The sequence below is a fragment of the Sorex araneus genome, chromosome 11 (genome assembly GCF_027595985.1).
Source record: "Sorex araneus isolate mSorAra2 chromosome 11, mSorAra2.pri, whole genome shotgun sequence".
Lineage (NCBI taxonomy): Eukaryota > Metazoa > Chordata > Mammalia > Eulipotyphla > Soricidae > Sorex > Sorex araneus.
In genome coordinates this window covers 8,188,660-8,210,170 of record NC_073312.1, presented here as the reverse complement: position 1 = coordinate 8,210,170, position 21,511 = coordinate 8,188,660, and the positions used below count along the sequence as shown (strand labels likewise).

The window sequence follows — 21,511 nt, the reverse complement described above, 5'->3', positions numbered from 1 at the left end:
CCTGCGGCTGACCCGGGTTCGATCCCTGAGGTCACCAGGAGTGATGCCCGAGTACAGAGCTAGTGAGCCAGGGACACTGCTGGGTGTGGCCCCCAAACAAAGCAAGAACAAAACAAAAACGGAAAAGTTCTGAAAGGTCTGAGGAAGCGGCTCAAGTGTGGAGCACGCGCCGTGTAAGGCCCTGGGTCTGATCCCAGCATCTCACAGCCCCGCACCCACCACCTTATATGATGCTAGGGGCCCCCAAGAGTGCAGAGTGTGGCCCCCACACAAGGCAAAAAGACTCTTAAGATGTTTTAAGATGTCACGAGAGGGGCTGGAGAGATAGCACAGCGGGTAGGGCGTTTGCCTTGCACACGGCCAACCCGGGTTCGAATCCCAGCATCCCATATGGTCCCCTGAGCACCGCCAGGAGTAATTCCTGAGTGCAGAGCCAGGAGTAACCCCTGTGCATCGCCGGGTGTGACCCAAAACAAACAAACAAACAAAAAAAGATGTCACAAGAATTGCTACCTCCCAGTGCGTCCCACCACTGGCCTCCACAAACCCACGACCAGGAAATCCTTCCTATGTGCGTTCACACACACACACACACACACACACACACACACACTTAAAAATAGAATCACTACCTCCAGTCCCCTGGGCTTCTTAGACCTCCAACCCCCAAATCTGATTCAGGATTCCTGAGGAATGCGCTCTCTGCACGGCGTCAGCTGGAAAATGCACTAAAACTTCCATTTGTACTTGCTGGGTGGGCATTTGCTGTCCCTGTGCTGAGCACAGGTGAGGCTTCCTGGAAACTGGGCACTTACTACTGTAAGCGATTTAAGAGCAAAACCAAAAAGCAGGCGAGGGAGATGGCGTGAAGGTCAGAGCGTCTGCACAGCACAGGCCTGACTTTGATTCTGGCAGCACGGAGTCCCCCAGCACCGCTGGGCCCTGACGGCCCCCGACCACTGGGCCCAGATACTGGGCAGTCAGGCCAGGCACGGCCAGGAGCAGCTCCTGCATAAACACCTTAAGGCGACCCGAAGCTCTGGACCCAGAGTTCCCAAAGGGCAGCCTCAACACCTGCAACGCAGCCCCCCCCTAAAATGTTTTCGCAAAGCAAAGCTCAGCCTCCAGGCAGACGGGGGTCCCTCTTGGGTGGAACCTGGCTGGTAATTTTGTTTGCTCTGATTTGGGGACTCCACGCTGCAGTGCTCACAGACTACTCCCAGCTCAGTGCTCAGGGGTTACTCCGGTGGTGCCCAGGAGCCATGCAGTGCCGGCATCAAACCCAAGTTTCTGGCATGCAAAGCCTGTGCCCAGCCCTTTGAGTTCTCTCTCCCGGCCTGTCCACTTTTTAAAAATTCATCTTAACTAAGATGCTGGTTTACAGAGTTGTTTACAATAGGGGAGTTTCAGGCATACGATGCTCTGGCACCAATCTCACCACTTCGCCTGACCTTCCGTCCGCCAGCTCCCAGGTTCCCTCCCGCCCCCACGGCTGCCCCCGAGGCGGGCACCTAACAAATTTATTTCACATGGCTCGCGCCAACGAAACTTAAAGCAATGACAAACGGGACTGTCAGACAATAAATCAATAACCCTCAATTTGCGATGACTGGTTTCTGTACGGGCTTGACCTGTCCCTGCCAGTGTCTTGGAGCCTAAGCTTCCCCTTCGGCGGAATCTGCCGCCGCATCCACCTTTTGCTCTGCCACTTGGGCGTCTCCTTCGGAGCTTCCAGACTCCGGCCACTAGATGGTGGCGGCCGTGCTCGGAGGCCTGCAGGAGAGCAGCTCCAGGGGGCCTGCTTTCCAGATCCTTCCACCGGCCCCTCCCCGCAGCAGTTACCACGCCCACCACCACCCAGGGCCCCTCAGTCCTGGCCTCCTTCCTCAGTCGGGGCGAGACATGGAACCCGGTGTCCATCTGCGTGTGTCCGGGTCATGTGTCCCCAGGCCTGGAGGAAAGGCAGCCTGGTCCTGGCCCCCTGCCCCCTATTTCACCCAGCATGGCATCTCAGGCGGGCATCTGGGGTATGCACTGCCAAGCATTTGTGGAACACACACCCGTGTAAGTCGGGGGGTGGGGGCTGGGGGTGCTGGGGGACTCGGGGTACCTGGTCCTGAAGCTTCTGGAACATCAGTGGGTGTGGTTCTTCAAGGATCTTCTCATTGAGCCGGGACTGGCCCTCCACGTTGACCTGAGACGAGGCCTTGCTGGACAGGAAGGTCATGTAGATGTCCTTGGCCTTCTCCTGCATCTGGAGAGACACAGAGGGCCGGTGTGAACCCCGGTGGGGCGGCGTGGGGGGCTGGTGGGCCACTCGGGGCTATGGCCACTGTCCGGAGCTCCAGGTGCTTGGTCTGCGGTAGCCGCCCGCCCTCCCGGCCACACAGCTGCAGCCACATCTGCCGACACAGCACTGGAGGCTGGGGATGGGGCAACCAAGACAGCAGGACCCCTGGCCCAGGGGGAGGAGCTCTCTGCACCCCCGGCCCACCCCGTGTGCCCAATCCAGGACTCTCGGATTCCACCCTTAAAAGGAGAGAAGGGGCAGCACCCACCCCATCTCTGTACCACCTGCCACCTCGTGCTGGTTCTCCTAGACCTACGCCCCACCTCACAGCCCTCGGGAACCCAAACCTGCATGGACACGCCCACACGACAACAGCATCCCTTCGTCCCCCCAGCTTTAAGGGCCCCTGGGTCTTATACATCTCCTTAAATGTGCCTATTTTAACACTGTACAAATGGATGGATCAGAGACTGTACTTTAGGGCCAGTGAAGGAACATCCTACGTGCACGTATATGGTCAGACTAACGGATTATACAGAATACTGCTTGATGAGAAATAACTAATTAGGTCAGATCTCAAATATCTGGTATCCTAAACTCAAATTTTAGCACCTACAAATTTTGGGGCTGGAGCGAGAGCACAGCGGTTGGGCGTTCGCCTTCCACGCGGCTGACCCATGTTCGATTCCTCCGCCCCTCTCAGAGAGCCCGGCAAGCTACTGAGAGTATGGAGCCCGCACGGCAGAGCCTGGCAAGCTACCCGTGGTGTATTGGATATGCCAAAAACAGTAACAAGAAGTCTCACAATGAGAGACGTTACTGGTGCCCGCTCGAACAAATCGATGAGCAACGGGATGACAGTGACAGTGACAAATTTTTAGGAACAATGGTGAATGAGAGACACACGAAAGAATCTTGGAACTGAGCAGCTCACAGCAGAGATGGCTCCGGACTTTACAACAGGCCGGTTTCACCGGGCTACTCCAGACGGGAGCAGGCGCTGTTTCTCCACCTGCCCCCTGGGGATCCCGGCGGCCGCCATCTTCCAGAACCCAGTGAGAAGCCCAGGTAGGCGGGAGCAGTAGCGACCAATGCCAGGCCTCGCGGGATGGGGGAGGGGGCCACCCCGAAGGGACCCTAGATAACACCCAACTGCTTCCAGCTACTACTTAAGCTTCTTAACGACCGTGATCCAGAGACACACAAAAGATTCTCTCCAGACCCTACTTATTAAAATTTTAGAATTTCAGGATTCCACGCAATACCCTATGCTATTCATAACAAGAAATACAAAATAAATTGTCTTAGCATCGCCTTTTCGGCAGGTTTGAATGGTGGTGTGAAAATTCCAAATAATAATGATGGGACTGGTGTCAAAATATTGAACGTAATCAAAGTAGAGAGAGAGTATTGTGGAAGTTTTCTACACACAGGCATTGTCTACCATACAGGCAGGGGAAGGGGTGGGACGGGGTGGGACTGGGGACTTTGGTGGTGGAGAATGTGCACTGGTGGAGGGACGGGTGTTCGATCATTGTATGACCGAAACTCAAGCATAAAAGCTTTATAACTGTATCTCATGGTGCTTCGATAAAATTTAAAAAATAAATTATTTTTAAATGGCGAACGAAAGATTTCTTTCCCCTGCTCTGTCAGACAGGGGCAGAACACGGAGCTCGAATAAACCCTCAAGCCTCACTGATGCGGAGCTCAAATCAATGTTTCAGACAATGGGGCCAGAGCGGTAGTACAGCAGGGAGGGTGTTTGCCTTGCATGTGGTCAACCCAGGCTCGATTCCCGGCATCCCATATGGCCCCCTGAGCACCATCAGGAGGAGTTCCCGAGTGCAGAGCCAGGAGCAAACCCTGAGCATCGACAGGTGTGACTCAAAAAGCAAAAAAGAAAAAGGAAGAAGAAAGAAAAGTTTCAGACAATGGCCCACTGACCTAACGTGATCACTGGAAGGAAAAGTCAATCAACTTCCAAAGGAATGAGGTGGATGTAGCCTCAGATTTATCCCAGGTTGGCCAGATCGGCGGTGTCCTCTCAGGATGGGGCAGACAGAGTCCCGCCCTCCCAAAGGCCCAGTGCTCCACCCATCTGCATCTGGCTCCCACCGCTGCCCGAGAAACATCCCAGCTCACAGCTGATCCCAGAGAGGCCACCGAGGCACTGGACACTGATGGCCCCAGCTCCAAAGTTCCTGCAGGGAACAGCCACATATGCGGCCACATAAAACCTCCAAAACTCACAGAACTGACAGCCCAGAAGAAGCACAGAAAATGAGATGGGTGGGGTTCGTGCCCAATTCAATCAGCTTAATCAATGGCTGAATAAACAGCAGTACTCCTACAATTCCTACATTATTAAAAAAGAAGAGAGAGAAAGAAAGAAAATTAGATGGGAAAATTGCACAGAAGCCCACTCAGCTGAATGAGTGAAAGCAAGAACATAGAAGGCTCAACTCACACCAAGTGGCTTAGGAAATCCTTAGACGAGGACTTTAGCAACACCATTACAAGATATATTTTTTCTTTTTTAAAAATTTTTATTGGGGGGGGGCCGGAGCGATAGCACAGCGGGTAGGGAGTTCGCCTTGCATGCGGCCAACCCGGGTTCAATCCCCGGCATCCCATATGGTCCCCCAAGCACCGCTAGGAGTAATTCCTGAGTGCAAAGCCAGGAGTAACCCCTGAGCATCGCTGGGTGTGACCCAAAAAGCAAACAAAAAAAATTTATTGGGGCTGGAGTGATAGTATAGTGGGTAGGGAGTTTGCCTTGCACACAGCCAACCAGGGTTCGATCCCCGGCACCCCATATGGTTCCCCAGCACCACCAGGAATAATTCCTGAGTGCAGAACCAGGAGTCACCCCTGAGTATTGCTGGGTGTGACCCCACAAGCAAAAAACAATAATTAAAAAATAATAAAATTTTTAATTATTATTTTTTTTACAGACTTAAAAACTTTCGTGATTATGTTTCAGTCATACAATGTTCGAGTATCCATCCCTCCACCAGCGCCCATTCTCCACTACCAAAACAATTTGGGTTTTTTGACATTTTTGGGTCACACCCAGCAATGCTCAGGGCTTACTCCTCGCTTTGCACTCAAGGATTACTGCTGGCAGTGCTCCGGAGACCATATGGGATGCCAAGGATTGAACCCTGGTCGGCTTCGTGCAAGGCAAACGCCCTCCCTGCTGTACTATCGCTCCAGCCCCCAAAAAGATATTTGTTGAAACAAGCAATGGATAGTAATTTTTTTGTGCTTACTAAGGGAGCAGGATGGGAAACTGGGGGTACTGGGGGAGGTATGGGCACACCGGTGGTGGGACTGGTGTTAGAACATTGATCACCTGAAACAACTGTATTGTGAGCCACTTTGATCTGACCAAGCTTCATACAAAGAGGAATGAAGCGGCAGAGTGACAGGGCAGGTGTTAAGGTGCTTGCCTTGCACAGAGCAGCCCAGACGCAATCTGGGTACTGCACATGGTCCCCAGTCCACCCCCAGGAGTGATCTCCAAGTACAGCCGGATGTGGCTCCAAAAGCAACCACCACCACACACACACACACACACACACACACACACACAAAGAATAAAGCAGGAAGTCCTCGATTCATCATTGTGGGTTTTTTTTTTGGGGGGGGGCACACCTGGAGATGCTGTGGGCTTACTCCTGGCTCTGCACTCAGGGATCACTCCTAGCAGTGCTCAGGGGACCTTATGGGATGCCGGAGATCAAGCAGGGCCAGCCACGTGCAAGGCAAATGCCCTGCCCGCTGTGCTCTCTCCCCAGCCCTCTGGTAGGGCTGATGAGACGGCTACTTGATTCCTGGTGGGCACTGATGTCTGCATGGGGTCTGCACCTTCTGTTCTCTGAGTTCTCAGGTTCCCTCCCTCCCCACTCCCAAAATCGTGTCCATGAGATTCAGAGGTGCACCTATCTCCATAGTCCCGGGCTGAGTGTGGGGGTGTGGGGTGCACCCCAAGAAAGAGGCATCCATGGTTTGGAAGCTGGCCCCACGTGCTGGGGAGAAAAGCAAGCACCGCTGGAATGGAGAAGGGAAAACACCACTAAGTAAACGATGATTGGAGGGATTGCCCGGGATGGGAGATACGTGCTGAAAGTAGACCAAGGACCAACACGACGACCTCTTAGTATCTGTATTGCAAACCACAATGCCCCAAAGTAGAGAGTGAGTAAGAAGGATGGTACCTGCACAGAAAGGCAGGGAATGGGGTGGGGTGGGGGTGTCGGGTGGGACACTGGGAACAATGGCGGTGGAAAATGTGCACTGGTGGGGGATTCGGTGCTCCAGCATTGTGTGACTGAAACATAACCATGTAAGTTTGCAACTGTATCTCATGGTGATTCCATAAAACTTCTTTTTAAAAAAGGTGGGGGGCTGGAGCAATAGCACAGCGAGTAGGGTGTTTGCCTTGCACAAGGCCAACCCTGGTTCAATTCCCAGCATCCCACATGGTCCCCTGTGCACTGCCAGGAGTGATTCCTGAGTGCAGAGCCAGGAGTAACCCCTGAGCATTGCTGGGTGTGAGAAAGCAAGCAAACAAGAAAGAAAGAAAGAAAGAAAGAAAGAAAGAAAGAAAGAAAGAAAGAAAGAAAGAAAGAAAGAAAGAAAGAAAGAAAGAAAGAAAGAAAGAAAGGAAGGAAGGAAGGAAGGAAGGAAGGAAGGAAGGAAGGAAGGAAGGAAGGAAGAAAGAAAGGAAGGCAGAAAGAGAGTGAGAAAGAAAGGAAGAAAGGAAAGAAAGGAAAGAGAGAAAGGAAATAAAGGAAAGAAAGAAAGAAAGAAAGAAAGAAAGAAAGAAAGAAAGAAAGAAAGAAAGGAAGGAAGAGACTGAGAAAGAAAGGAAGAAAGGAAAGAAAGAAAAAAAGAAAGAGAAAGGAAAGAAAGAAGGAAAGAAAAAAAGAAAGAAAAAAAGAAAGGAAGGAAGGAAGGAAGGAAAAAAGAAAGAGAGAAAGAGAGAAAGAGAGAAAGAGAGAAAGAAAGAAAGAAAGAAAGAAAGAAAGAAAGAAAGAAAGAAAGAAAGAAAGAAAGAAAGAAAGAAAGAAGGAAAGAAGGAAGGAAAGAAGGAAGGAAAGAAAGAGGCATCCTGTCCAGAAACAAGCAGGGAAATGTTTGAATGAGAGCGGACAGATGCTATTATTGGCTGTCAGAGGCAGGGCGGGGTGGGGGCGGGGATGGTGTTTACTGAGAAGCAGCGGGAGGTTTTGTGGCCAGAGCAATGCTTAGGAGCCGGAGTCTGGTTTCTATCAATGAGCCTCTACTCACACTGGTTTCATGACACTGTTTCGGTGTCTAAGAGCCCGTGGGAGCGGCGTAGCGAGGACTTCCTGCCCCGGCACCTGCTACGGCAGGACCGTGAGCGGGTGATGCCGGGAGAAACAGATGCCCCAGGCCACCCCATTTCCTGCGCGACAGACAAATCCACAGAGACGGGCAGATGCATGGTCGTGGGGGGCAGGGGAGGAGGAAGTGGGGAGCAACTGATCAATGGGGAAGGGGTTCCTGCAGGGGTGAAGAGAAAGTTCACCCCCGCAGAACGGCCAAACAACATTCTTCATGTGCTTGATGTCACGCAACGATGTCACTTCTAAGAAAAGAGCCAGGTGGCCGGAGCAAGTGCGGCACGGAGGGTATCTGCCTCACACGTGCCCCACCCGGGCTCAACCCCTGGCACCGTATATGGTCCCCTGAGGCCTGCCAGGACTGGTCCCTGGGTGCGGAGGCAGGAACAGGTCCCCAGCACCACTGGGTGTGACCCCAAAAACCAAAAGAGAAAAAGCAAGGGAGAGAACATTGTGGCCACAGGATGGGGCGGGGGGCAGAGACAACCTTCCTGCGCAGTGCCCCCACTCCCAGAGCACCCCGGAAGGCTGGTGTGTCTGTGCTTGTAAAAGCCACGCGGGCTGGGGCAGGAACTTCCTCCTGAGCGCTGGCTTGGGACCACGCAGGCCAGCGCCCCACACGCGACCCCGGGGGTCCTTTTCTCTTGAGCAAGGCTTCCCGTGCAGGGGCCTCTGCGTGACCATTTCCTTACGTGGAGGAGCTGGAGCAGGGGCCCGCCCCGGCGAGCTGGTCATTATGTCCCCAAAGAACAGCCTCTGTGGTCAGTAGAAGCCTGGGCTGGCCGTCCTCCCCACCTGCATGGCAGCTGTGGGAAGGCTGCAGGTGGGGTCAGCAGCCCTGGGTGGGGTCAGCTGGCTCTCACTGGGAGTGGGCTCCAGGAGAAAGACACAGGGGACACCTGACAAGGACGGACACAGCGGTCCCAGAGACTGGTCAACAGGCCTGTCGGGGCCCGGGGGAGTAGCGGGGGCCACTTGTCTCTCAAAGACCCCCAACTCCCATGAAACCATGCATGCACACAGGCAGAGACACAAACATACACAAACACATGCATGTGTAAAACATACAGATACAAACACAAATACAGATATCCAAACACACACATATAAAACACACAAAGACACATAGATACAAACACAAATGTATGCATGTATGTATGTATACACATACATATACAACATACATAGACTCATATATGCACACATACACACACATACAAATATATGCGTAGACACAAAACACACATACACACAGAAGCATGCAGACACACACATTTGCAAAAGTATATGCATACATACTCAAAACACATATGTATAGACATAAACACACAGACACACACACAGACTCAATTCTGCTTGGGAAGGAGCCGATTTGGAAAACCACTTCCTGTTTTAACAATACTTCATAAAAGTGTAACGTCAGCCAGACAAGCCAGCTCCACGCTTTAGACTTCCCCTCCCTTGCACATTCACACGCATACACATGCACACATGGACCCGCATGCGTGCACACGCATGTGTACACACATGTACACATATGCACGCGTGTGCGCGAACACACGCACATGCGCACATACACACAGACCCGGCAGAGCCAGGACGCCTCGGGGCTGAAGAGTAGCCCGAGGCCCAGCAGGGAGCAGGAGAGGGTGGACAGGCGGGGACAGCGGCCTCCGTCCTCCTCCTCCTCCCACGGCCCAGGGCTGACCTGGGGGCCTGTCCCCCTCGGGCTGGTCACACAGGCGGCGCTGGCCCCGGGCTTATCTGGCCGGTTAGGAAGCGTGACTGAGAGGCAACCACGAGCCGGTCACGGGAAGGCCTGGGCCCTGCGCGGAGGGAGAAAAGCAGAAGCGGCTCTCGGCCACTCGGGCCGGGTTTCCAGAGCCCCGTTAACCCCCTCCAGCCCTTCCCGGAGCCTCTGGTCTGGAGTTCTGGGTCTGGCTGCCCTGGAGGGCCTGGCGTCCACTCGCAGGAGGAGGTGGCGGGTCCCTCCTGGCGGTCCCCTCCAGGCCTGGGCCGGGACAGGCTCTGGCTGCCCTCGGGAGAGGCAAACGTGCTCGCCAATGGCCCGAGTGCAGGCGGCAGAGCCCCCAGCCCCCCCGCAGGGCCCCGAGCCCCTCCAGGAGCACCCCCCGAGCGAGGCTCTAGGAGCAGCTGCAGAGCCTCCTACCCGAGTCCAAAAGAGGAAAAGAAACAGAACTCGGCCCAGAGGAACAGAAAGCCGCGCTGCCCGTGCTCCCAGGGCTGGCGGTGGCCGTCTCTCCCGCCCACGAAACACACCGAACCACTCCCGCCGGGAAAGTCAGAGAAGCCCCTTGTACCCCATGACCCCCGCAGCCAGCGACCCCCACCCCAATTTCCTACGGAAACAGCACGAAGGAACGTGCACCCTGAGTCTGTCCCCTCTGCCGGCTCCGCTACCCTCTGGGGTCCCCCGATGCCTCCCAGCTTGCCTTTGAGCATCCCTGCCTCTCGTCTCCCCCCCACCCCACATCCCGGGGTCCCCCAGAGAGCTTAGTCCTTGGTTTCCTGAACCTCATGGTTTGCCAAGATTCAATCCAACCCTCATCTCCCAAGCCTGGCAGCCCAGTTCTGAGAAAGTGGGCTTGGTTGTCCCACAGACCCCCCCCCACACACACATACACTTAGCACCGGGGGTCTGCTCCCTCCCAGACACCTCTCTCTGAGTGCCCATCCCTCCTCACCCCTACCTCTCCCCGGGGATGCACCCTTAGCACCCTGCAGGACCTTCACATGTAATGAGTGTCCCGCCGGCCTGGGGACCCTGGGAGAGGGAGGGCGCAGCGGGAGGGCAGGTCGGAGCCGAGACATTAGTCACGTAACCCAGCTGCAAGAGAAGGAGGCCACGAAGTGACCAAGTCAGTGATTCAAGAGTATTTCCAAGAACTGACACGGGACCTGGAGAGTGCCAGGGGGCAGCCGGTGACTCTGTAGAACACGGGGGTCCCAAGCCCCCTGAAAGGTTGTAGGAGGGCAACAAGAAAAAGGAAGAAAGGGCAGGAGGTGGCGGAGGGGGGGGGCATCAGGTAATCAGATGGAAGGGACGAAGAGAATGGCAGCAAAAGGGAGCTGGAGCAATAGCACAGTGGGTCGGCACATAGCCGACCCGGGTTCAATCCCCAGCATCCCATACGGTGCCCCGAGCACTGCTAGGAGTAATTCCTGAGTGCATGAGCCAGGAGTCACCCTTGTGCATCGCCGGGTGTGACCCAAAAAGCAAAAAAAAAAGAAAAAAGAAAAGAAAAGGAATGGCAGAAAAAAAGCGGGTCCTCAGCCCCTGGGCCCCCAAACCCGAGCAGTTACCTCCCCACCAGTGGCCCCCAAGACTGTAGACTCTCAGGGGAGCCACAGGACAGAAGAAGCAGGAGGGGGGCAGAACCGAGCCAGCAGGCTGCAGATGCACTTTACCCACCAGGCTGGTGCCCGGGGCTGGAGAAGACAGAAGCAGAAGGAAAGAAAATGCAGCAGGAGCACCTGAAGATAAAGTTGAGACTGTCCAAAGTAAGAACCAAACAGACAAAAACGTAGGTGGAGGAAAGAGAAGTCCAGGGTGCCATCCGAGGGGCCCTCCCGGGCAGAGACCAGCGGAAATGGCAGAAAGACACCACTTAACGCACGTTGGCACCTCTCAAGGACGTGACACAATGTGACAGAGCACCCGCGTGGCACGTCTGACCCTGGCCCCACTAGGTGCGGCCTGAGGTGCCTCTGAGCACTGTGTGACCCCTACAAACTCGGGGAGGTGGGATCCTACTGGCAGAGCTCAGGGGCTGCTCCCAGCTCTGTGCTCAGCTGCTTGGCCAGCAGTGCGGACTCAGGGTCAGTCACATGCGAAGCCAGTGCCTTAGTTAGAGCTGGACTATGTCTCCGACCCTACAAAGTTTTAAACAAAAATAAACCAGTGGGGGCTGGAGCGATAGCACAGCGGGTAGGGCATTTGCCTTGCATGCAGCCAACCCGGGTTCAAATCCCAGCATCCCATATGGTCCCCCAAGCACTGCCAGGAGTAATCCCTGAGTGCAAATCCAGGAGTAACCCCTGAGCATCGCCGGGTGTGACCCAAAAAGAAAAAAAAAAACAAACCTGTGGCTCAATGGTAGGGTGACTGCTTTGCAGGTGTGAGGCCCTGGGATAAATCCTCAGCACCCAAAAGAGCAATCACTTGTATCACTTTTGTATCACTTATCATCCCGTTGCTCATTGATTTGCTCAAATGGGTGCCAATAGAATCTCCATTCATCCCTGTCGCTAGTGTAGCCCAATGACGTCTGCTCGCTCCAGGAACACAAAGAGCCTCAAATCGTCCAGGGTCTTGACGAAGAAATCTGACCATCTCGTAGGTGGGTGGCCAGGGTTTCTTCTGACATCCCGTGGAATCCAGTTGGTAACAGCTCTAGCCCAGTGGTCATCTCCAAATTGCATTACGTGTCCAGCCCACCTGATTTTCGACATGTTGGCAAACGAGACAGCGTCCCTAATTTTCAGTCAACGACGACAGAGGTGGGAACTCCGGATTCCTCTCTCACTTGAGTGAAACGTGATACTCCTAGTATAGATCTTTTGATTCCTCTTTGGGAGACCTGAATAGCATTCTCATCCAGTTTTCATAGGGCCCAGGTCTCTGAGGCGTATGTTAGTGCAGGAAGAACGATGGAGTCAAAAAGATGTGCCGGGAGCCGGAGGTTCTTCATCCTATTAACAACTTCTTCAGCGCTCTTGAAAGTGTTCCATGCCACTCTCTTCCTCCTGCACAGTTCAGGTGCCTGGTCATTCGTCATGTTGAGTTCTTGACTTAGGTACACATAACTGCTGCATTCAGCGATGTTTGTTCCGTTGACAGCAAATAGAACATCAGGAACTAGTCCATTTCTCACGAACATTGTCATCATGAGAATCAGCTGCAGTCCAAAGTCAGCTGCCTTTCCACACTCACAGTCGAAGTTGTCCAGCATTCGTGCTGCTTGGCTAATGTCTGGTGTTATTAGAACAATGTCATCAGTGAAGTGGAGGTGGTGTAGTTGCCGACCATCTATCTTCACTCCCATTCCTTCCCATTCCAGTCGTCACATGATGTTCTCAAGGGTGGCACTGAAGAGTTTCAGTGAAATGGTATCACTCTGCTGAACCCCTCTCTTTACGTCGTTGATCACTTCCTTGCAGAATGGTGAGATCCTGGAGGTGAATCTATAAGACAGCTCAAGGAGGATCCTGATGTACTGAATTTGAACACCCTGTTTTACTAGGGCCTCGCTGACCACTTCAGTCTCAACAGAATCAAAGGCCTTCTTTAAATCAATGAACGTTAGACGGAAGGCATCTTGAACTTTTGCGAAACTTCAATGAGCTTGGTTACCATGTGGATATGATTGATTGTGGTGAATCCCTTCCGGAACCCGGCCTGCTCACATGGCTGTCCTTTGTCTAGTGTTCTGCCAATCCTATTCAGGATGACTTGAGTGAATAACTTGAAGATGACAGACAACAGACAGATGGGGTGATAGTTGCCGATGTCGTGGACGTCTCCCTTCTTGTACAACAGAATGGTCCTGCTGGTTTTCCACTAGGATGGAACCTTGCATTCAGACAGGTAGCGTGTGAAGAGCCCAGCCAGTGTAATGAGGAGTACTGGCAGCAGATTCTTCTGGTGTTCAGGTCTGACCTTGTCTGGACTGGGTGCTGTACACTTCTTTACCGACTAAATGGCATGTTGGATTTCGGAAGGGAGAACGCTGGGAATGACATGTCTATCCTGTGGAATTTGGTATGTGGGCAGGTGGACATGGCTATTGAAGAGATCTGAGTAGAAGTCGTGAATTAACCTTTTTTATTGCCCTTCTGGAAGATGTCATCCATCAGGATGTTGGAGGGCAGTCACCTTGGTCTTATAGTTGGTGAAGGACAGGTGGGCGCTTCGAATACTTTTCCCGGCTTCTGCTGCATTGGCCAACACTGCTGCTCTTCTCTCTTTGAGGCCTTCCTGTATCGCTTCTCTGCACAGCTTTGTGAGCTCAGATGTTAGTTTGTGATTGGCTGAGGTTTTCGCCAAACCACATTGGCGAATGAGCTGCAGTTTCCGAACACAGCCGTCTTTTTGTGGCTTTCTCTCTCTCTGCATTCCTCGCACAATCATGGAGGTGCTGAATCAGTCGGTCGTATTCCTCATCGATGCTGTTAATGACGGCACCTTCCCATACTGCTGCAATAGTGCCAAAGAGCTCCCAGTTGGTGGTCGTTCTGGGAGTTCTCTTCTTAAGCTTTGCAGCCCTTTCTCCCCGCTCCATGAAGTAGAATTTCGCACAACGGAAATGGTGGTCTGATCCCGTTTGGAATTTTGGGACAACAGGGACATCGGTCAGACAAAACTGTCGATTGAGGGGCCGGAGCGATAGTACAGCGGGTAGGGCGTTTGCCTTGCACGCGGCCGACCCGGGTTCGATCCCCGGCATCCCATATGGTCCCCCAAGCGCTGCCAGGGGTAATTCCTGAGTGCAAAGCCAGGAGTAACCCCTGAGCATCGCTGGGTGTGACCCAAAAAGCAAAAAAAAAAAAAAAAAAAAAAAACTGTCGATTGAATATGATGTGGTCAATTTCACTGTGGAACTATCCACCAGGAGACTCCCATGTCCAACGTTTAGATTTGGCCTCCTGGAACTGCAAGTTACTATGGATGGTCTTGGTCAACATGATGAACTCAGACAGTCTCTCACCCTATTTGTTCCATTCTAGGCCATGGGTCCTGATGTAGAGATCTTCAGACGACCTTCTCGGTCCTATCTTGGCGTTAAAATCACCGACAATGACCTTGTAGAAGGTGTGGTCTTCTTTATAGAACTTCTCCAGCTCCATGTAGAACTTCTCAATTTCTTCTTCATCGTAGTTGGATGTTGATGCGTAGACGATGAAGATAGAAATTGCTGGCAATGAGCCACATCTATTCAAATGTAAGCGTCCGATTTGGGTTGTCAGGCATTTGAACGAATCAATGTTCACGGCCAAGTTCGTGTTGACGAGGACACCGACACCACCAATGCTTCTATTGTCACATGTTTCGAGGAACAGTTCTTCTCCAGTGTCGAAAACAGCGTGATGTGATCAATGCCTTCTTATCTTGGTCAATCCAGTGATGTTGTACTTGATCTTCTGCGCTTGCACCATCAGGTCCTCAGTGGATGCTTCCGATACCAGCGTACGTGCATGCAGACAGTCATTTTAGTCCTTCTTTTTGGCAGCCTAGTTCAGCCCTGAGATTCTAGCAGCCTCTCCTTGTTCATCCTTCTCAACACTGCTGTATTGGGGGCTCTTCCAGGGTCAGGAAATGAGGCCCTGTCGAATATGCCACAGGTAGCTTGCCAGGCTCTGCTGTGTGGGTGGCATGTTGTAATGATCTGCATGCTGACAAACATATCACACACCTTGTGCATGGACGTGCTGCTCACGTACAGGAAGTACTGGCCAGATGGACATAGTCAATGCAAGGAGTCCAGCCCTGCACCTGCCTGCATCTCTGGGCAGCACCTGTTGATTCGCTCTTCACCGGTTCAAAAGAGCAAAGATTATGTAAATAATGATGATGACGACAACAACATAAGACTAGTTCCCAGGATTGTGAATTTCCAGAGGGTGAAAAGACACCAAAAATGCCCCCACCAGGAGCAAACCCATCTCTGCTCCCCAGTTGGGACCCCCAGGCTCAGAATACTGGGGATGGAAGGACGAGCCAGCACTTTACTTTACAAAGAGAAAAGACAGAAGCCAACAAGACAAGATGGCTGGGGCCGGAGTGATAATGCAGCGATAGGGAACTTGCTCTGCAAGCAGCCAACCTGGGCTCAATACTCGGCACCCCCTACCGTATTCCAAGCAACACTGGAGTGACCCCTGAGCACAGAGTCAGGAGGAAGCCCTGAGCACTGTCCAGGGCAGCCCCCAAAGAAAACAAAACAAGTTGCATCTAAAAGGCTAACAGAAGGCAGCGGGACGACATCTTCAAGATTCTGAGAACGCTCTAGCCTGGAATTCTATATCCTACCCGATTATCAGAGAAGCAGGAGAGGTAGTAGGAAGGAAAAAAGAAATCTCACTCAGGAAGAGCTTTCAGACTCCCCTGGCCATGTCCTCCTTCCCAAATAGCTTTTTATTTATATAGTTATTTATTCATTTACTTATTTTTGCTTTTTGGGTCACACCCAGCAATGCACAGGGGTTACTCCTGGCTCTGCACTCAGGAATTACTCCTGGCGGTACTCAGGGGACCCTATGGGATGCTGGGAATCGAACCTGGGTAGGCCGCGTGCAAGGCAAACGCCCTACCCGCTGTGCTATCACTCCAGCCCCTCTAATAGCTCTTTCTGCCTGTGCCCCACCCAAATGAGAGAGGGGTGGCAGGGGATGGAGGACCCAAGGCGGGAGGCGGCAAAGGGAAGGGCTGGTTCCCGGGGGACCCTGGGGAAGCTGAACCACAGGCACAATCTGGGAGCCCTGGGCCAGAGCTGCCCCTGGAGGAAGAAGCTTTTCGAAGCACTAGCAGAAGAGTCGGGGAACTAACGCAGAACAACGGCGCAGGAAGACAGCTCGGCACCCTGAGTCCAGTGGCAACTACCGAACAAGGTTCAGTCACAAAAGCACAGGAGGCAGTGGGGACATGGGTGCAACATCGGAGGGAGTGAGGAGATGACATCTCAGAGAGACAGGCAGGGCCAGAGTGAGCTCAGATGGGTATCTGGCCCGAACCTCGCCAAGTCCACATGGAAAGGCCAAGCTAGGGGGTGGGAGGAGAGAGAAAGAGGGAGAGAGAGAGAGAGAGAGAGAGAGAGAGAGAGAGAGAGAGAGAGAGAGAGAGAGAGAGAGAGAGCAAGAGAGGGGGTGCCTACCATAGATGCAGGCAGTATGAGGGGGAGGTTGGGAGGGAAACTGGGGACGTTGGTGGAGGGAAACGTACACTGGGGAAGGGGCGGGTGTTGCACATTATATGACTGAAACCCAATTATGAACAGCTTTGTAAATGTGTATCTCACTGATTCAATTTTTTAAAATTAAAAAAATATACATTGTACAGCACAGCAGGGAGGGAGGGAACAGGACGGGAGTGACAGGACAGTGGGGAGGGCCCTTGCCTTGCATGCAGCCCACCCGGGTTCGATTCCTCCATCTCTCTCAGAGAGCCCGGCAAGTTCCAGAGAGTATCCCACCCACACGGCAGAGCCTGGCAAGCTCCCCCGTGGCATATTCGATAGGCCAAAAACAGTCACAACAAGTCTCACCATGGAGACGTGACTGGTGCCCGCGTGAGCAAATGGATGAACAACAGGATGACAGTGCTCCAGGGCTATGATTATTAGAAACCCTGAACTACACCCCACTTCCCCACTTCAGCTCTTGGTTTGGCCTTTACAACGCTGAACAAACTGCCCTGTCCATTTTAATCCTGAGCACGTAACAAACGGGCGCAGGATGGATGGATGGATGGATGGGTGAGTGGGTGAGTGGATGAGCAGAGAGATGGGCAGATGCGTGGGTGGTGCAGGATACAGGCAGATGGGTGATACGTGTGTATAAACATGGATGGATGGGGAGTACAGACACTAAAGATGGTGAATGAATGACCGGACAGGTGGGTGACAGAAGGGTCGGTACTGGTGAATAATGGAGGGAGGGGACGGAATGATGGAGGAGGGCAGGCGCATAGATAAGCTGTTGATGGATGGATGGGTAGAAGAATTCAGGTGAAGTCAAAGAACAAACACCCTGAGGGAACCTGTCTAAGATCTCCTAAGTTAGTGATACAGTCTCCCACAGAAGAGACACATTTTTAGATCAAAATCTCTAAACAGGATTTGTTTTAGAAAACAGACCAATCTCCTGGGTGAGTTCTTGGGTGGGAGGCCCTGGATAGAAACATTCACAGCCACACGTAGAAAGGCAGCGGCTAGTGGTCTCAGGAAAGGAGATCAACTTCAGACACCCCTGTGAGCAGGGGGGTCCCAAGCCACCCCCCCAGCCCACCAAGAGTGCAGAGTGTCAGATATTCCCAAATGAAGGCTCACTTTCCTGGACAAGGCTCCGAGTGGACAGGCGGTGGACACAGCCCCAGGGCAGGTACCGCAGGGCAGAGCAAGGAGGAGACGTGAAGGGCCCTGAAGTCGGGCCTTGTGCTGGGTGCCGGGGGCAGGAAACGAGCAACCTTCCACCTCAGGACCAAGCTCAGCCAACTAGCCACTCAGAAACGTAAACCAAATGGACAGACGCAAGAGGCACCAGGGCAGGTGGGAGTGCTGTGGGCAGAAAGCGGCTGAGGATCCAGGGGCAAAGAGGGAAAACCAGGACGGAGTGACAGGGTGGCAGGGAAGGGCCCTGGCCTTGCACGTGGCCAGCCTGGGTCCCATCCCCAGCAGTATGGTTCCCTGAGCCCCGCGGGGAGTGATTCCTGAGCAGAGCCGGGAGTCAGCCCTGAGCACCACCGGGTATGGCTCCAAATCAAACAAATAAATGGGGAGTGGGGGGTTGGTTGGACAAACCAGCGGGCTTGAAAGCGGTGGCAGGAGGGGCAAGTGGCCTAGCGGCTGCAGTGTAAAAAATCGTATGTGGGAGCCCGGGGTTTCAGCCCTGGCACCACGCGCTCCTCAGAGCACTGCTGGGGGTGTGGCCCAACAAAGGAAATAAATAAAATAAAACGACAGGGGCAAGTGTGCGTTTGACCCCACCACAGCCCTAGTTCCGTGGAGAGATAAACCCTCGGCCAGTTTTCTGCGGGAACAGACCCCGAGAAGGCGCTCTGGCTGCAGAGCAGGCTGCCCCTCCCCGAGGCCTCCCTTCTCCCCCTTCCTCCCCCCCACCCCTTTCTCTTCCCCTTCCTTCCGCCCTCAACTAAAAGATGGTTGAGAGCTTCCTCTCAGGTTCCCCTGCCCTGGTGCACTGTTGTCGGAGCCCGGGGTGGAATCCTGACGGTCTACACAGCCAGCAGCTGCGACCTCGGCTCCGGACACCTCCCAGCTGCGCCCCACTGCCCCAGCTTCAAATACTGCCCACGTGGACAGTGCTCTCCTCCTGCACCCCCTGGGATCCCGCTTGAGCCAGGCACCCCACTAAAAAGAAAATTCCCTCTTCGGATCCCTCTTCCAGAAGATTCCCCCGCCCCTCCTCCACGTCAGGTGTCGGCTCAGGCTCACTTCCCCCGGGCCCTTCCCGGCACCCGCTCCTGGCCGCTCACACTTCCCGTTTCTAAACTCAGCTCCCGGCCCTGCAGAGACCAGCCAGGGGCCGCTTCCCCTCTCGAGGCTGTGCCCCCGGAGCTGCTCAGCTCTCGGCCCCGAGTCCTCACCCCCAGACACCTCAAAAGGGCCCCGGGCCTGACTCTGAGCCGGTGTAGCCCAAACCCGGGCCGACCTGGGTTTGATCCCCGGTAGCATCCATCAAGAAGGAACTTGACTGAACTGACGCCCCCCCCCAACACAACAGGGGCACCCCCAAGGCCACTGGGTCCAGGGCGTCCACCTTCTGATCTACACAATGCAGGGGGCCTCGGGGGGGGGCATCCTGAGGGCCTGCTCATCCCCACCACGCCCCAATGAAGGCTGAGGATGGTCATCCGTCCACCTGCTGGACCCAGAGCTGGGGTCTTACGGGTAGTTGGAAGGAGCCGTCAAGCAAGAGTCTAGCATTAAGGGGTGGGGGGCAGCTGAAGCTTCGGGCCAAAGGTGGCCGAGGGGCATGAGGACCCCGGAAGGTCCAGCCTCCCTTCTCCAGAGTCAGCTCCCACCTGCCGGCAGATTCCCGCCCACCAGGAGGACGGGTCAGATGGACGGGGAGAGAAGACACTGCCCAAGGCTCAAGGCCAGGAGAACTCTGCACCCGGGAGAAGCGGCCAGAGGGACCCCCTCTCCCAACCATGCTCACCCCTGCAGACAGGAAGTGGGTGACGGAAGCATCCCCTTCCCCCCCCATCCCGCTTCCTCTCGAGGGGCAGGGCTGGCGGGGGTTGGGGGGGAGTGTGCTGGGGCTTAGAATAAACCCCATGAGGCTCATTTTCCGAGCCGCAGTCAGCAAATGCAGCCCCGTGCGGCCCCGGGGCCCCCCCGGCTGCCGGGGACCGGTGCTCTGTGTGAGACGTGTTTGCTTTGCCTGGGCGGGTCTGACAGGTTTGAAAAAATGAGCTTTAACATCTGTAGAATCAGACGGTTTCGCCCAAAAATGAGTACGGATGTCAGCTCCTCCGGGACACCGCGGCACGGGGCTGAGCAGGGGGGAGACTCAGCCGGGGTTCTGGGGTGAAGCCACATTGGGCAATGCCGAGGACGAGGAGACCAAAGCAGAGTGAGGCCAGAGGGCCGAAGAGCCCCTAGTGTGGTCGCTGCAGGCAGCCCAGGCCAGCCCCCCGCCCTCACCCCCACCTGCAGCCCCATCTCTGAGCCTCCCTCATGCACTCGGAGTGGCACCGTGAACACTAGCTAGGAGCCTCCGGGAAGCACGCCGTCACCCCAGGCCTCCGCCCTCACCACCCAGCTGGGAGCCACAGGACACGTCCTCCTCCTGCCCGTGGGCGGCACCTCCGGGCCAGCCTGGGCCGTCCTGCAGGTGGGCCTGCCTCCCACGGCAGATCAGTAACTCTGAGCTCCCAGCACGGAGCATCATCATTCCCTGGCAATCTTACCCGACGCCGTGGCGCCGGGCTCTGGGGGACATGGGCTTGGAACTTCTTCATGGTAAAGGGCTCAGACCCCGTGAGTGCCGAATGACATACACTGCCCATCCTCCACTACATGTCTGTCCAGCAGAAGGACTCCCTCTAAAAACAGGTTCCCAGGGCCAGGGGGGTAGTACAGCGGGGAGGGCGTTTGCTTTGCATGTGGCCAACCCGGGCTCGATCCCCCACATCCCATAGGGTGCCCCGAGCACCGGTGGGAGTGCAGAGCCAGGAGCAGTAACCCCCTGAGCATCCCTAGGTGTGACCCAAAGTCTAAGAGAGGGGATAACCCACAGGGAGCTTGCCTTGCGTGTGGCCGACCTGGGTTCGACCCCCCGGTACCTTATACGGTCCCCTGAGCCCTACCAGGAGTGATCCTGAGCACAGAGCCAGAAATAAACCCTACGCACTGCCCTCCAAACCGAAACAAAAATATAAAATAAAGATAAAATTAAGATGGATTGCCATACTCCTTGGAATTATGACTAGGGCACCACGTCGAGGTCCGGAAGGATCCATCCTGCCCCCAAATCCATTACAGAGAAATAGTGCAATGAGCAAGGCTCTTGTCTTGCAAGCGGCTGACCTGGGTTCAAACCCTGGTCGAACCCCATATCATTCTCCCCAGCCCACCAGGAGTGATCCCTAAGCACAGAGCCAGGAGTAAACGGTGAGCACCCCAGGGGTGATCCAAATCCCCTGCCCCCAAATTCCATCATAGATCTGACCTTTTTAGGGCAATTTCAAAATCTATTGGAAATACAGCTGACAGTTTCTAAAGGAAGAAAATAATCAACAACAAAAGGATCCACGGAAATATCTGCCTTTCGGGGTCCAAGAGATAGTACAAAGGTGCGCACTTTCCTTGCAGGGTTCAGTCCCCAGCACTGCATATGATCCCCTGAGTACCACCAGGAGTGAGCACTGAGTACAGAGCCAGGAGTAAGCCCTGAGCACCGCTGGGCTGTGCCCCAAAACAAAAAGAATAGTAAGTAGAAATACCTGCTTTTTATCCTGTGTTTTCTTAAAATCTTCACATGCTAGCCAAAATAAAACATTTTCTTCACTGAATTCCTTCTTCAAAAATTCCTAAGGATAAAAAGAATAGAAAAACATCAACAGTCCCCTTCAAAAACAATAAAACCA

The 21,511-nt window shown here is 54.0% G+C and overlaps 1 protein-coding gene across 4 annotated transcripts in view; it reads right to left on the bottom strand.

Annotated features, from left to right (window-relative positions):
• Positions 1–21,511, bottom strand: part of RGS10 (regulator of G protein signaling 10) — a 49,693-nt gene that overhangs the window by 11,832 nt on the left and 16,350 nt on the right. For all 4 annotated transcript variants that reach the window (XM_055119160.1, XM_055119162.1, XM_004611888.2 and 1 more), the window contains exons 3-4: positions 21,368–21,454; positions 2,111–2,254 (exon numbers count right to left, since the gene is read on the bottom strand). In XM_055119160.1, the coding sequence (XP_054975135.1) occupies positions 2,111–2,254; positions 21,368–21,454 (231 nt within the window). The remainder of the gene's footprint in view (positions 1–2,110; positions 2,255–21,367; positions 21,455–21,511) is intronic.